The 12,844-nt window shown below is 55.7% G+C and overlaps 1 protein-coding gene across 1 annotated transcript; it reads right to left on the reverse strand.

Moving 5' to 3' along the window:
* Positions 1-1,112: 1,112 nt before the first annotated feature.
* Eps8l1 (EPS8 like 1) lies at positions 1,113-12,119 on the reverse strand. Its single transcript, XM_051207122.1, has 19 exons — positions 12,089-12,119; positions 11,819-11,884; positions 11,051-11,109; positions 10,143-10,304; positions 9,741-9,890; positions 9,309-9,391; positions 8,736-9,000; positions 8,327-8,453; positions 8,051-8,139; positions 7,873-7,947; positions 7,592-7,740; positions 5,966-6,107; positions 5,822-5,850; positions 2,839-2,968; positions 2,614-2,745; positions 2,330-2,438; positions 2,028-2,202; positions 1,618-1,750; positions 1,113-1,519 (listed from the first exon to the last, which is right to left on the reverse strand). The coding sequence occupies exons 1-19, from the start codon at positions 12,117-12,119 to the stop codon at positions 1,433-1,435; spliced, it is 2,193 nt and encodes a 730-aa protein (XP_051063079.1). The 3' UTR covers positions 1,113-1,432.
* Positions 12,120-12,844: the final 725 nt, after the last annotated feature.

Here is a 12,844-nt window from a genome sequence, read left to right on the forward strand (position 1 = left end):
CAGACCACAGAGAGCCAGCCACCACGGGCGCCCGATGTTCCAGCAAGGCAGCCTGGGAGCTCACTGCTGGAATCAAAACAGCGGGGGCAACTGCTTGCATGTTTGCTTTCTTTCCCTATTAGAAAAGAGCGTGGCACCCGCCGAAGTCCCAGCATCCAGGAAACCGAAATGGGAGGATGGAGAGCTTGGGGCTATACCCAGACTGCTTCCAACAAGGCCAACAACTCACCAACCAATCAACCCTGACATAAACACCAGGCAGTGATCAGTCTCCCTAGGGCTAAGACGTCCCTGGCGGAGCCAATAGCATGAGTCCCGAACAGAGAGGAAGGGTGACCTGAGCTCACAGGGGTCACGGGCCATCAGCTGCTATGCTGGAGTTAGCTTTTATCTCATGTACCAGGAGAAGTCAAGGGCACAGACAGCGAAGGCTTATTGGAGATCTGCGGGTGGCTTAATGAAGTAAGCCCAAGGCTGGCGCTACTGGGTCAGGTTCGAGGTGCGCCATCTGGTGGCCCAGGTAAGGATTGAACTGCGCCGGGAGCAGAGGCTGACTGCAATGGCAGTGCTCAAGGATGCAGGGAAAAGAAAGGCCTCAAACATACCTAGTGTGGATGAGGAAGCCGGCTCCTATTACCCACCTGCATAACCTGGACAAGTTGCAGGGCTTGGCAGGGAGAAAGCTCTTGAGGGACCAGGAAGACCTAAGAGCCTGTGGCATGCCCTGGGAGCACCCAGATCTGCTGGGCCCTTAGGGGGCTGGGCACAGGTGTCCACAGTGTGGCTAGGTGAGCTGAGCCAGGGTGATGGGATGGGGGCTGCTCCACCTCTCAGCAGCAGTAAGTGCAAACCGCTTGCATCAAAAGCGGCTGGGCCAAAATGCAGGGTGGGCGGAGACATAAGGCCTTTGAAAGAAAAACCCAGGCCTTGGATACCAGGAGACAGGACTGAGGACAGCGAGGAGCCAGGGAAGGGGTTTATAAGAGGGGCTAGTGCGAGGATAGACGTGATTGGGAGGAAGCCTGGACTGGCGTCTCCAGGTTTATGGAGAGAAAACATGGGGTGTCTCTCAGATTCCTTGGTAGCCGGCAAGAGAGGGGGGCAGCAGGTGACATGGTCTAAAAAGGAGGCTGTTTATAGCACATCACAACGCACAGGGCCCTCAGTGCGCCTCTTGGGCGTGCCTCTCTGGTAGGTAGTGTCTCTATGCTCCGTCCCCTTCCCATTCCCGTCAGTCAGAGGTCCCTCTGCAAGGGTTCCAGGCAGCACTGTCAGAGCAGTCGGCCCGCCAGGGTGGCGGGAAGATCAGGGAGGGCGATCCTTCAGGACATCTACTGTCACTGGTGATGGGGAGGAGTCTGGCGACTGTGGTCCTAGGGGGCGCCGGGAGCCCCGCAGTCTCATCACGTGTTTGTGAACGAGCCAGGAAGGATCAAATAACTTCCGTTTTGGTCTCGCCTTCCACTTTTTTCTTTTGCTTCTCCATCACGGCCTCCAGCTCCGACACTTTTTCTCTGTCCTGGAGGGCGCGGTAGAAATCAAGATGTGAGTGTGTGAGTCCCGGGCGGAACCTCCTCTCCCTTCCGTCGCCTCCTCCTGCCCGAAGTATTCGCTTACCTCCAGCAGCGCGCGCTGCACGGTGACTTGGCTGTACACTCGCGCCCCTTCCTCGGGGCACACGGCCCTCAACTCTTCCTTTTGCAGCGAGAAGAGCTGTGCGCCGGTCAGCACGCCGAGTGCGTCCACAGTCCTGAGCAAAGCAGCAGGGGCCCTCACAGCTCAAGCTCCCTCAACCCCCACCAATCGTCTCACTCCTACCTAGCTCAGGAGATTTGGGACTTCAGAAGCGGGAAGGGGCTTACTCCCTGTGGTCTCCGTTTGGAGCCTGTCATTGGGCATTGGGCGTGGCAACTTGGGCCTGGCCCTGCCCCATAGTTTCCATTCCCCCAACCCCTGGACCAATCGGAACCTTGACTTTCAGTTCAGGTACAGGTCTCTTCAGACTAGCCCAGGGGAGCCCCACTCACCCCGAGCTAAAGCCCTTGGTCTGCAGCCAGGCACGGACCACCGAGGCCTCAGAGCGCGGGCTGAGCTGAGGCTCCGGGGCGCGGGGTCCCGGGGCTACCCGGCTGGGACCCGAACGGCCCTGCGCCAGGCGCGCCTGCAGCTCCTCATTGACACTGAGCATCTGGGAGAATTTCTCTGCAGGAGGGAAACCGTGAAGGGGGGGGAGTGCGCACTCAGGGTTCTGGGGTCAGGGGGCTGGGAGCCTCTAGGGTGCCCAGGGTAGAGCCTGAAAAGCAAAGACAAGGATCGCGTCGCCACTCACCCTTCTCACTCGGGTCCAAATTGTTGAGACTGTCACAACTGTCCCGGTGCGGCCGCACCTGAGCAGGGGCTGGAGCTGGTGCGGGTGGGGGAGGAGGAGGACTAGTCTCCTGAAAGGGAAGGAAGAGAGAGAAAGCGATAAGGCTTCCAGCTCCTTTCCCAATAGACACCTCCCCTTTCCAAACAGTACCCTTCACACCGGATTTTCTCTGCCCTCATCCCCAGGATCTAGGGTCCTGCCCCCACTTCACCCTCCCCCGAAGAAGCAAGAATATACCGACTTACTAGGTTCCCTGCAGGGCTGTGGCTGCGGTGCACCTGAGGTCCAGGGTGGGGTGTCAGGATGTTATAGGGTACATAGCCCTCCTGTCCCTGATGGTCCCGAACCTTCCACCACTTGCGCCTGTCATCCAGGACCTAAGTGGAGTATAGAGAAAATTCAAGCTCTTGTTCTGTACCTAGGGGCTGAATTGACCAAATTTTGGGTCTCAGGGGCCCTGTACCGCTAACCTCCAACACATCTCGGTGCTTGACAGACAGCTCGCTGCTATTTCGGGCCTGGAAGTCATAATTACTCAGAACCCACTTTTTGGCTCTCGCTTCTAGCTGGGATTCAGCTTCCAGTTCCGGGTCTTGATGACTGGGGAGAGTGAAACCCATAGGAGATAAGGAGGTAGCCAGCCTGCTGGTCTGGATTCTAAGGCGCCAGTGTGAGGTGGGGTTAGAGGCAAGCAGGGGTCAGAGCAGAGGCCCGGGTTAATATGTTAATACAGACTTGACATTGGAGTCAGAGCTTGAATGCGGTTAGGGTTAGCTCGTTTCCTTGCCTGGCACCATGCAGTAAACACTAGGTATTATGATGACTATTTAATTCACTATGGGGTGCTGGGGATTGAACCCAGGGCCTTGTGCATGCTAGGGAAGTGCTTTACTTCCAAGCTTCATCCCTAGTCCTTTTATTCGTGAGCCAGAGATGAGGAGAGTGTGTCCTGGCACTGGTTTCCTAGAGCTGGAGTTATAGATGGTTTCGGGGAATGGAAAGTACTTAGGTCCTGTGCAAGGGTGGACAGTGTCTCAACACAAGTCATCTCTCCAGCCCCTCACTTGAGTGAGAATCCCGAGGAATCATCTAGAAACAGCAGATCTATACTGATCATCCACCAGGACAATGGACAGAGTACAAACAGTAGCTAACCTTTATGCTTATGCAGCAACACAGGCCAGTCACTACAGATTCCATTCTCCTGGAGCTCCCTTGTAGTTCCATGAATTTGCAACCTTCGTCTCCCGAAATCTCACTATTATCCTCTCTCAGTCTCTTTTGTGGTACAGGGTGCTGAACCCAGGGACTTGTGCATGCCAGGCCGGCACTGTCCACTGACCCACATCCCAACCCTCAGTGGTAGATGCTAGCCATCTGAGCTACCTGAGCCACACCCCAGCCCTTCAGCCCTTCGTGGTAGATACCAGGAGAGGGTTCTACAGCTGAGCAGATCACTGGTTGGATTCTAGGCAAGAATTCTACCATTAAGCATGCACCCAATCCCTCACTGCTGGATTCACTGAGCTGTGCCCCCAACCTTTACTGGTGGATTCTAGGCAACGCCTGCCACTGAGCTACAGCCCAGCCCTTCCTGTTATTTTATGTCTATAGATTTTTTTTTTCCTGCACGTAAGGCTGCGCACAACTTGTGTGCCTAGTGCCTGCAGAGACCAGAAGAGAGTACTGGATCCCCATGTGAGCTGCTGTGTGGGTGCTGGGAATTGAACCTTGGCCCTCTGGGATAGCAGCTAGTGCTCCTAACCACTAAGCCATTTTTCCAGCTTCTTTAATTTTCGGTTTTGAGGCAAGGCTTTGTTGCTTTGCCCAGGATGCCCTTTGAAGCTCACTCTGTAGTCCAAGTAGGATTTGATTCTTCTGCTTCATGCCCCCAAATAGCCGGGATCACAGGCCTACATCACCAGAATATGGCCATTATCTACCCCCCCCCCCCGCCTCCGCAAGACAGGGTTTCACTGTTTAGTTCTGGCTGTCCTGGAACTCACTCTATAGACCAGTCTCTCTTTGAAATCACAGAGATCCACCTGCCTCTGCCTCCCCAGTGCTGGGACTAAATGCGCCCACCACCATGCCCACCGGTCTCGCTGTTTCACTTCCTACAGGAAGGAACCGAGGCGCAGTGTAGTAACGGCCAGTGCACAAGAGTGACTGAGCTGGCCCTAGGCTGCCCTTTTTGCCAGGGTCACTATGACCTGTTCTGCATGCAGCTGGATTTGAACCCACGGCGCTGAGCTCTTTGCAAGCTCCTTAAGGCACCAGAGTCCTCACTGTTCCAGGCAAAGAAACTACAGCCAGAGAAGGCGAGTGAACAGCTGGAGGTGCCAGCCCAAGATTCAAAAGCAGGCAGAAGAGGAGAGGGCCCTGCAGCACCCGGCAGCCTGGGGGACGGTTGGCTCTGCCTCCCCCCCCAGCAAGAGAGACCTCATCCCGGATCAGGCCTACCTGTGCAAGAGAGAAGGGGACTCTTCAGGGCCTCGGCGCCCCATGTGTGGGACTGACAGCTCCCAGTATGCCGTCCCTGCTGAGACCCTCTGCGGGGGCTCTCACCTAGACCGCTACTCCTCTCCTCATTTTGTTCTCAACCTACAGCCACCTCCCTCCACTCCTGGCCCCGATTTCCTCAAGGGTCCTAGAGTTGTGACTCCTTCCCACCACTCCCTCGCCTGGACCTACAGCCCTCAGCCCCCACAGTCTGGTAGAGCTATCAATCTCGTCTCTAGTTCTTTCCTTCCCAGGGGCCTAGGCCAGAGTCCGTATCTTGACAGCCAATTTCCTCCATCCTTTTAGCCCTGTGAGAATTCCAGTTTGCGCCCAGTGAACGCTATTCCTTAGCGCATTTAGGAAACCGGAAGTCCCACCTCATTTAGTGGTCCAGAGATGCCAGCACTTTCTCATGTTTCCTCAAACGTGTCCCTAAAGTCTCCGAAGTCCCAATCCTACTTTTAGATCTCCATTCTCTCTCTCTCTCTCTCTCTCTCTCTCTCTCTCTCTCTCTCTCTCTCTCTCTCTCTCTCTCTCTCTCTCTCTAACAGCCAGTGCTCTGTGCTCTGGGGACTCAAGCATGGTGCTTTCCCAGGTTCTAGAACAACTAACTGCATCTTCTCAATCTTTTAAGGATGCCGGGGGTCCAAGCCTTTGGACGCACCTGCTTTCAGCACCTTACTCTCCTAGATAGCTTTAGGAATCTAAGCCTCCATTCCCACTTCCCTTCCACCCAGAGTTCTGGGCTCCTCCCCCTCCCTCCTGGCTCCTCCCCCACCCCACCCCAGCCCCGCCTCCTCACCACCTCACCCACCTGCAAAAAGCCGGGAAGGCAGAGCAGGGAAAAGAAAAGAGAAGAAAAGAGAGGGAGGGTCGGAGTCAGCGCCAGGGTGGCCCCCGGGACTCAGTCCTCCCAACCCCATCCCTGGCCACCCTGCAGCGGTCACTCACCCATTGACAGCGATCTGGGGGGCGCTTTGCTGCGGGAAGTAAGAGAGCTTGGGGTCAGGCAGGCTAGACCTCAGATGGCCCGCGCTCACCCCTGTTGTGTGAAAACGGAGAGCCTGGTGCTTCCCCGGGCAGCCCTGCCCTCACCTGCCTGCGCCGCTTCTCATGCTGTAGCTGCTTCTCTACTGGATCCTCCCAGGCGCGGCCCTGCGGGTCAGTGGCCGGAGGCTCCCAGCCGCTGTAGAATTCGGGACTGTATGGAGACCCTTCTTCCTGGGGCAGCTCCACCCTGTGGTCAGAGACCCAGCCAAGCGTTAGGCCAGGCTAAGCCCCGGGGTCATTCGTTCACAAATTTCTCTTCCTATAAACCTGGCAGTGTTCTTAAAATTCTTTCTTTCTTTCTTTCTTTTTTTTTTTGGGGGGGGGTGGGGGGAGTTCGAGACAGTGTTTCTCCGTGTAGCTTTGGAGAAGCCTGTCCCGGAACTCGCTCTGTAGACCAGGCTGGCCTCGAACTCACAGAGATCCACCTGCGTCAGCCTCCTGAGTGCTGGGATTGAAGGCGTGCGCCACCACTGCCTGGTTTCTTAAAAATCTTAACTCCATCTTTCTTCACCTGCTTCCACCCTCTAAGGCCCACTTAAGTTATTTATATTTCTTTACTTAAAAAAAATCTGGAGGTAGAGAGTTGTGAGCCACCATGTGGGTGCTGGGAACAGACCTGGATTCTGTGGGAGAGCCGTTTGTTCTCTTATCCACCCATATTTCTAAGCACTCCGACTCTACTCTCACGCCTTTTCCAGCCTCGGATGCCAAATCACTTCCTACTTGGAGTGGGGGAGGGGGTGGAGGGCTGGCACAGTCTTGATAGACTGGCTAGCCTGGAGTTAGCTAGTTAGATTTGTCTGCCCTTGACCTGCAGACATCGCCCAGGTTCTTATTTCCTAAGTGCTTGATTACACAAAACATTTATTTACTTATTACTGTGAGTGTTGAGGGTGTGGGTGAGTGTATGTGAAAATCGGAGGACAATTTTGTGGAGGCAATTCTCTCCGACCACATTTACATAATAAGTTCCGGGATAAAACTCGCAGAAATTCACCCCCCTCACTTCCCCCAACCGCCGTTTTTTGTGACAGGGCCTCAAGCTCGATTTCTTGTGGGGGGCCAATCTTAAACTTCTGATCCTCGGGTTGCCACTTCTCAAGTGCTGGGATTATGGTTGCCTGACACCAAGCCCAAGTGTCTAACTACTTTCTTTTTAATTTTTTTAATTTATTTTTATTGTATGTACATTGGTGCTTTGCCTGCATGTATGTCTGTGCGGGGGTGCCAGATCTTGGAGTTACAGACAGCTGCTATGTGGGTGCTGGGAATTGAACCATGTCCTTTGGAGGAACCATCAGTGCTCTTAACCTCTAAACAACCTCTCCAGCCCCTCGCTACTGTCTAAATACTTATATCAATCCACCTTGCCTTTTGACCCACTCCCGGTCTCTGGACTGTTTCTGCCCTTAAGTCTTTATTCCCTCCCATCTCCAACCTATAGGCCACGCCTCCTTCCCTGTAGCTGGGTCCCATTCACCTAAGCATCCCTCCTCGCTCTGTAGTCTGCTTCTAACCTCTCTAAGACCCCCGCCTTTTGCTTCAATCAGACTGTCTGATTAGATCCGAAACCTTCAAGACTTTTCTCCAATTCGTCCCCGCCCTCCTCGATTAATTTAGTGGTATCCTGAACGCCAAGTCCAGTCTCTACACTCCGATTTCCCCTCTCACCCTGGGCGGGTCCAGGAGTCCCCCAACGAGGTCCATAGCGCGTTTTCACGAGGAGTGACATTGTCGCGGAGCAGCGCCACAGCCTCCAAGGTCAGATGCGGTCGTCGTACACTGCTCGCGAACTCAGGACCCCCTGAAGTATTCACAATCTACCGGGCCAACAGGAGTGAGTATGCCAATAAGACCTTCTTGAAGTCTAATCCCGGTGCTTCCAAAACAGGCGCGGGGGCGGGGGTGGGGATAGAAATGGGGGTGGGGTGGGGACTGGGAGCGAGTCTCACCATTTGTAGAGGTCCAAACAGAAAGTGCAACAGCTCGGGAGAGGAGGGGTTGGCGATGTTGCCCCGCAGGCGGGCCTGGGTGGAAGGAGGTCATTTAACATTAGTGCACACATTATGCATAGGCCAGAGTCAGAGTGCCCTCACCCCATCGATGCCCAGCAATTGCATGCGCCCTCACCAGCAGACTGAAGGCATATTTGATTTTCTGAAGCACGTCGGTGTATTCAGCCTCGGTTGGTGGCTTGGCTCGTAGCGTCAGCAGGCCCTCTGTGGGTGGGGAGCAGGTGAGGTGGTGGGGACAGCCGAACAGCATTAGGTAGATTATAGTTCCAATGGAGTGACCACCCAGACCCATGGCCTGAGGAAGTCAGGCCTGGCTGGTGGTGGGAGGCCCCAGGGTGGGCATCATCCAGGAAGGTATAGTCTCCCTCCGTTAGACACGGACGCCCCTTACCTCCCGCAGCTCGGCGTCGAGTCCTGCGGCCGCGCTCGCGGTGCTCCAAAACCCGGGCAGCCTCTGCTGACTTTTGCAATCTGGATACAAAGCTCTCCACGTCGTCGAACACGTGGTTCAGGATATCCTGCGGTACGCGAAGATGCCACTGAGTCTCAAACTCTGCTCTAGGTCCAGGTCTCCTGACCCACCCCTCCTACGGCAGGCCACGCCCATAACTGGAGCAGTGGGTGGCCTAGACCCAAAGACTCTAGCCACAATTCTAGAACTGGGCCCCACCCTCGAGCTCAGCACCTGGACAGTCAGTCACACTTAGAGGTGCCACGAGCCCGAATCTCGCCCCCCCCCGACCCACCCGCAGTCGGACTTGATTGTCCGCCCCAAGCTGGTGCCTGCCACGCATGCTCACCACGTCCCGCTCCGCCTGCAGACCCGCCAGCTCAGGACCCCGCGGGCCCAGGTCCGGGGAGGTCGGGTTAGCGTCGCTCGTGGCGGTGCGAGCTGGGCCGGATCTGCCGGTTCCTTCCGTCTCTGGGATTGGCTCCACCTCGGGTCTCCCGCGTCCCGAGGGGGGTTCCGCGGTGCTGATCACCGCACGGACTGAGGGGCGACGCTGTAAGGGCGGGGTCTCCGCAGCTGGAGAGGCACCACGTTGCAGCTCCTCCTGCGTTGCCCTACATCATGAGAGGGGGGAAACTGAGGCTGGAGCAACCAATGGGAGCAGGGAGAGAGACAGGGGCTCAAACGCAGGCTGGGCGTTTCGTAGTGAGGAATTGGATACGGAGAAACCAAAGACCAAGACAGGTTCAAGTCTGCAGAGCGGGGTCACCTTGTCTGGGAGGTACCTGACCAAGGCTAACTTGTGACCACATCCAGCACTCTGGGTTGTTCGTGCCAAGCCCATTTCTTAGTTGAGGAGAATGAGGCCCATAGACGGGAGAGTGTTTTCCAGAGAGTTCTGCACATGCCTCCTCCTCCTCACCTGAGCGCTGCCGCCCTGCGTTCCCCGCGTCCTGAGCGGTAGTTCTGCAGAGCCCCTTGGATGTCCTCACGGATCAGCTCCGCCTGCCAATCAAACTCTTAGGCCGCTCTTCTGGGACCCCACCGGTTGTCCGCCCAGACCTCCCTTCGTGTTCTCAGCGCCCCGCCTCCCGCTGTCTTGGACGAACGCCAGGGACCCTCATCTTGGTTCTACTGGCTCCCCAGAGCATCCTTCCCAGGTTTGTCTCAGGGCCTCAGACTATCTCAGCCATTCGCCTGCATCTTCTTCCCATCGGCCTTGGTCCAGTGTTCCACCTGTCCTCAAATCCCGCTCTCTCCTAGACTGGCTTTCCTAGGCCATGCCCCTCTGTCTGCCAAGCCCCGCCTCTGCCTCCGCCCTCCAAGAAAGCCACGTGGAGCTAGGCCCACTCACCCCGAGGAGCAGGCCTTGGAAAAAATGGACATCTGGTTGTGCACGCTCTGGCTCTTGGCACACCAGGAGCAGCAGTGAGCGGCTCCGGCCGCGGGGCATCACCGCGTCGCAGCGTACGATGGCATCAAGAGGGTATTTCTCTAGCTCCTCCTGCAGGATGAGGCCGAAAGGTAAATAAATGGCCGACTCCTGGCATAGACTCCTGACACCTCTACAGCAACGCCCAGGAGCTGGGACAAGGAAACTGTAAGCGTTTAGGGGCCTAGAAATAACAGCCCGTTTAATAGTCAAGGTTCCAAAAGACAGCTTGCCAAAGTTTCCAGGTGGAAGGCCGCTTACGAGCCAAGATTCACACTCAGATCCCAGCCCCCGTGGTTCTTCTACCCACGCGCCCCCTGGCACCTTGGAGACTGGGTCAAGCAGAGTGACATGGCCAGGCGACACTCTCAACAGCATCTCCTGTGCCCAGACGCGCCCCTGGCTGTCCATGACGGCCAGCTTTCTGGAAGCATCTTCCACCGTGTGCACGCCATCCTCTTCCCCCAAGCAGAAGGTGACCAGGTGCTGGCAGGAGAGAGACAAAGAAAGCAGTGAGTCCCAGGCAATGGCAGGCTGGTGCTGGGTGGGCTAAGGGCCTCTAGGGATAGACTTCCGCAGTCTAGACTGCAGCCTTCTTCCTTCGGACCCAGAACATCAAACGAAACAAAGCTACAACCCAGCCTCCACGCCACCAGAGCTCCTTCAATGGCCAGCGCTGGGTAGATTTCTTTCTAATTCGGTCATCTTCTCACCAAGACTGAAGGCCCATCTTGGGCAGGGGATAACAAGGGTCGAACTCCCCTACGCGCTTCTTCTGCTCGACCTTTTACTATTCCTCGCCCTCTTGTGGGCTCTCTCGAAACTGCCATACAGAACTGTGGCTGATTTGTCCCTGCACCCAGCGCCCGGGATGGCTCAGGGGAAAGTTTGATGGCACTGATCATATCTCAGGCAATAAGAAGGGGCGTGCATGGGCAGAGAGAGGGCTGAGTTTTCCTAGAGTCTCTCTCTCTCTTGGTTTTTAGTTTTTTTTTTTCAAGACACGGTTCCTGTGTAGCCCAGTCTGTCCTGGAACTCACTTGGTAGACCAGGCTAGGCTAGTCTTGAACCCTGAGATCTGCTGTCTCCTGAGTGCTGGGATTAGAGGAGAATGCCACAGCCACCACTGGGCCCTAGAGTCCTTTCTGCTTGAGGGACCATCTGTTTTCAAAGCCCTGCCCATGCTGGGCCCACTTCTCCCCAAGAGATACCTTGGGAAAACATAGACTTACATTGACATGATACTGGGACACGTCGGCCATAACCACAGTGGAGTAACGTTTCCTTTGTTCTAAAGGTAAGGAAGGGAAGAGCATCCAGGGGTCAGACATCAGTTCTTAGGTCCAGACCCCAGCCTCCTCCCTCAGCCTCCTTCCTCAGACCCAGGAGTCAGACCCCAGCCTCCTCCCTCAGACCCAGGAGTCAGACCCCAGCCTCCTCCCTCAGACCCAGAAGTCAGCCCCAGCCTCCTCCCTCAGACTCAGGAGTCAGACCCCAGCCTCCTCCCTCAGACCCAGGAGTCAGACCCCAGCCTCCTCCCTCAGACCCAGGAGTCAACCCCAGCCTCCTCCCTCAGACCCAGGAGTCAGCCCCAGCCTCCTCCCTCAGACCCAAGAGTCAACCCCAGCCTCCTCCCTCAGACCCAGGAGTCAGCCCCAGCCTCCTCCCTCAGACCCAGGAGTCAACCCCAGCCTCCTCCCTCAGACCCAGGAGTCAGACCCCAGCCTCCTCCCTCAGACCCAGAAGTCAGCCCCAGTCTCCTCCCTCAGACCCAAGAGTCATCCGCAGCCTCCTCCCTCAGACTCAGGAGTCACCTCGCGCCCCCCCCCGGCCCCCCCCCCCCCCCGGGGGCCCCCCCCCCCCCCCGCCGAGCCGCGCCTCCTCCCTCAGACCCAGGAGTCAGCCCCAGCTTTCCTTCCTCCTTCAGACGCAAGACCATAAACTGTGTCCTCTCCTCTCCCCAGACCTTTATTCTTGGCTTCCTTTCCCCTCAAGCTCACCATAGATAGACTTTGCACTTGGTTTGGGTGCAGCTTCAGGCCTGGTGAAGGAAAAAAAAAAAGGGCCTAAAGCAGCGGTTCTCACCTTCCTGATGCTGTGGACCTTTAATGCAGCTCCTCATGTTGTGGTGACCCCCCCCAACCGTAAACTGTTTTTCGTTGCTACTTCATAACTGTAATTTTGCTACTGTTGTGAGTTGGAATGTAAATATCTGACACACAAGATATCTGTGAAAGGGTCATTTGACCCCCAAAGGAGTTGTGACCCACAGGTTGAGGACCACTGGTTTGGAGGGACCATGGTGCTGGTGACAGAGGCTGCAGGAATGCCAGGCAACGCCGAGGAGGGTAATGCAGACCACGGAAAGTGTGAGCAGGTGAGAGCCAGGCAACACAGTTTAAAAAGATGGTGCGGTGTGATAATGTGTCGGGGAAGAGACCTCTACATTACACAGACCTGGGTTCAAACATTCTGTCTGTCTGTCTGCCTGCCTCTCCCTCTCACCCTAGGACAGGGTCTCCCTATGTAGCCCTGACTAGAACTCACTATGGAGAGTAGGCCTCAAACTCATAGAGATCCTCCTGCCTCTGCCTCCCTAGTGCTGGAATTAAGGGCGTACACCACTATGTTCAGCTTCTCATTTTTATTAAAAATGCTTTTGCGTTTTTGAGACAGGGTCTTGAAATCACTATGTAGCTGAGGATGGTCTTGAACTTCTGTTCTTACTACCTGAGCTGTCAATGTGTTGGGAATACAGGCATACACTACAATATCCAGCTCTGTGTTCAAATTCAAATTCACGGGGCAGATGGGGCTGGAGAGTTGGCTAGGTGGTTAAGAGAACTTGTTGCCTTTCTAGAAGACCCTAGGCAACCAGGGCAGGATGCTCACAACCACCTGTAATTCCAGCTTTAGGGGAATCAATGCCCTCTTTTAACCTCTGGGGGTACCACACACACACACAGACAGACAGAGAGACAGAGGGAGAAAGACACATACATACACAGAGACAAAGATACAGAAAG

This window comes from Phodopus roborovskii, unplaced genomic scaffold (assembly GCF_943737965.1).
Source record: "Phodopus roborovskii unplaced genomic scaffold, PHOROB, whole genome shotgun sequence".
NCBI lineage: Eukaryota > Metazoa > Chordata > Mammalia > Rodentia > Cricetidae > Phodopus > Phodopus roborovskii.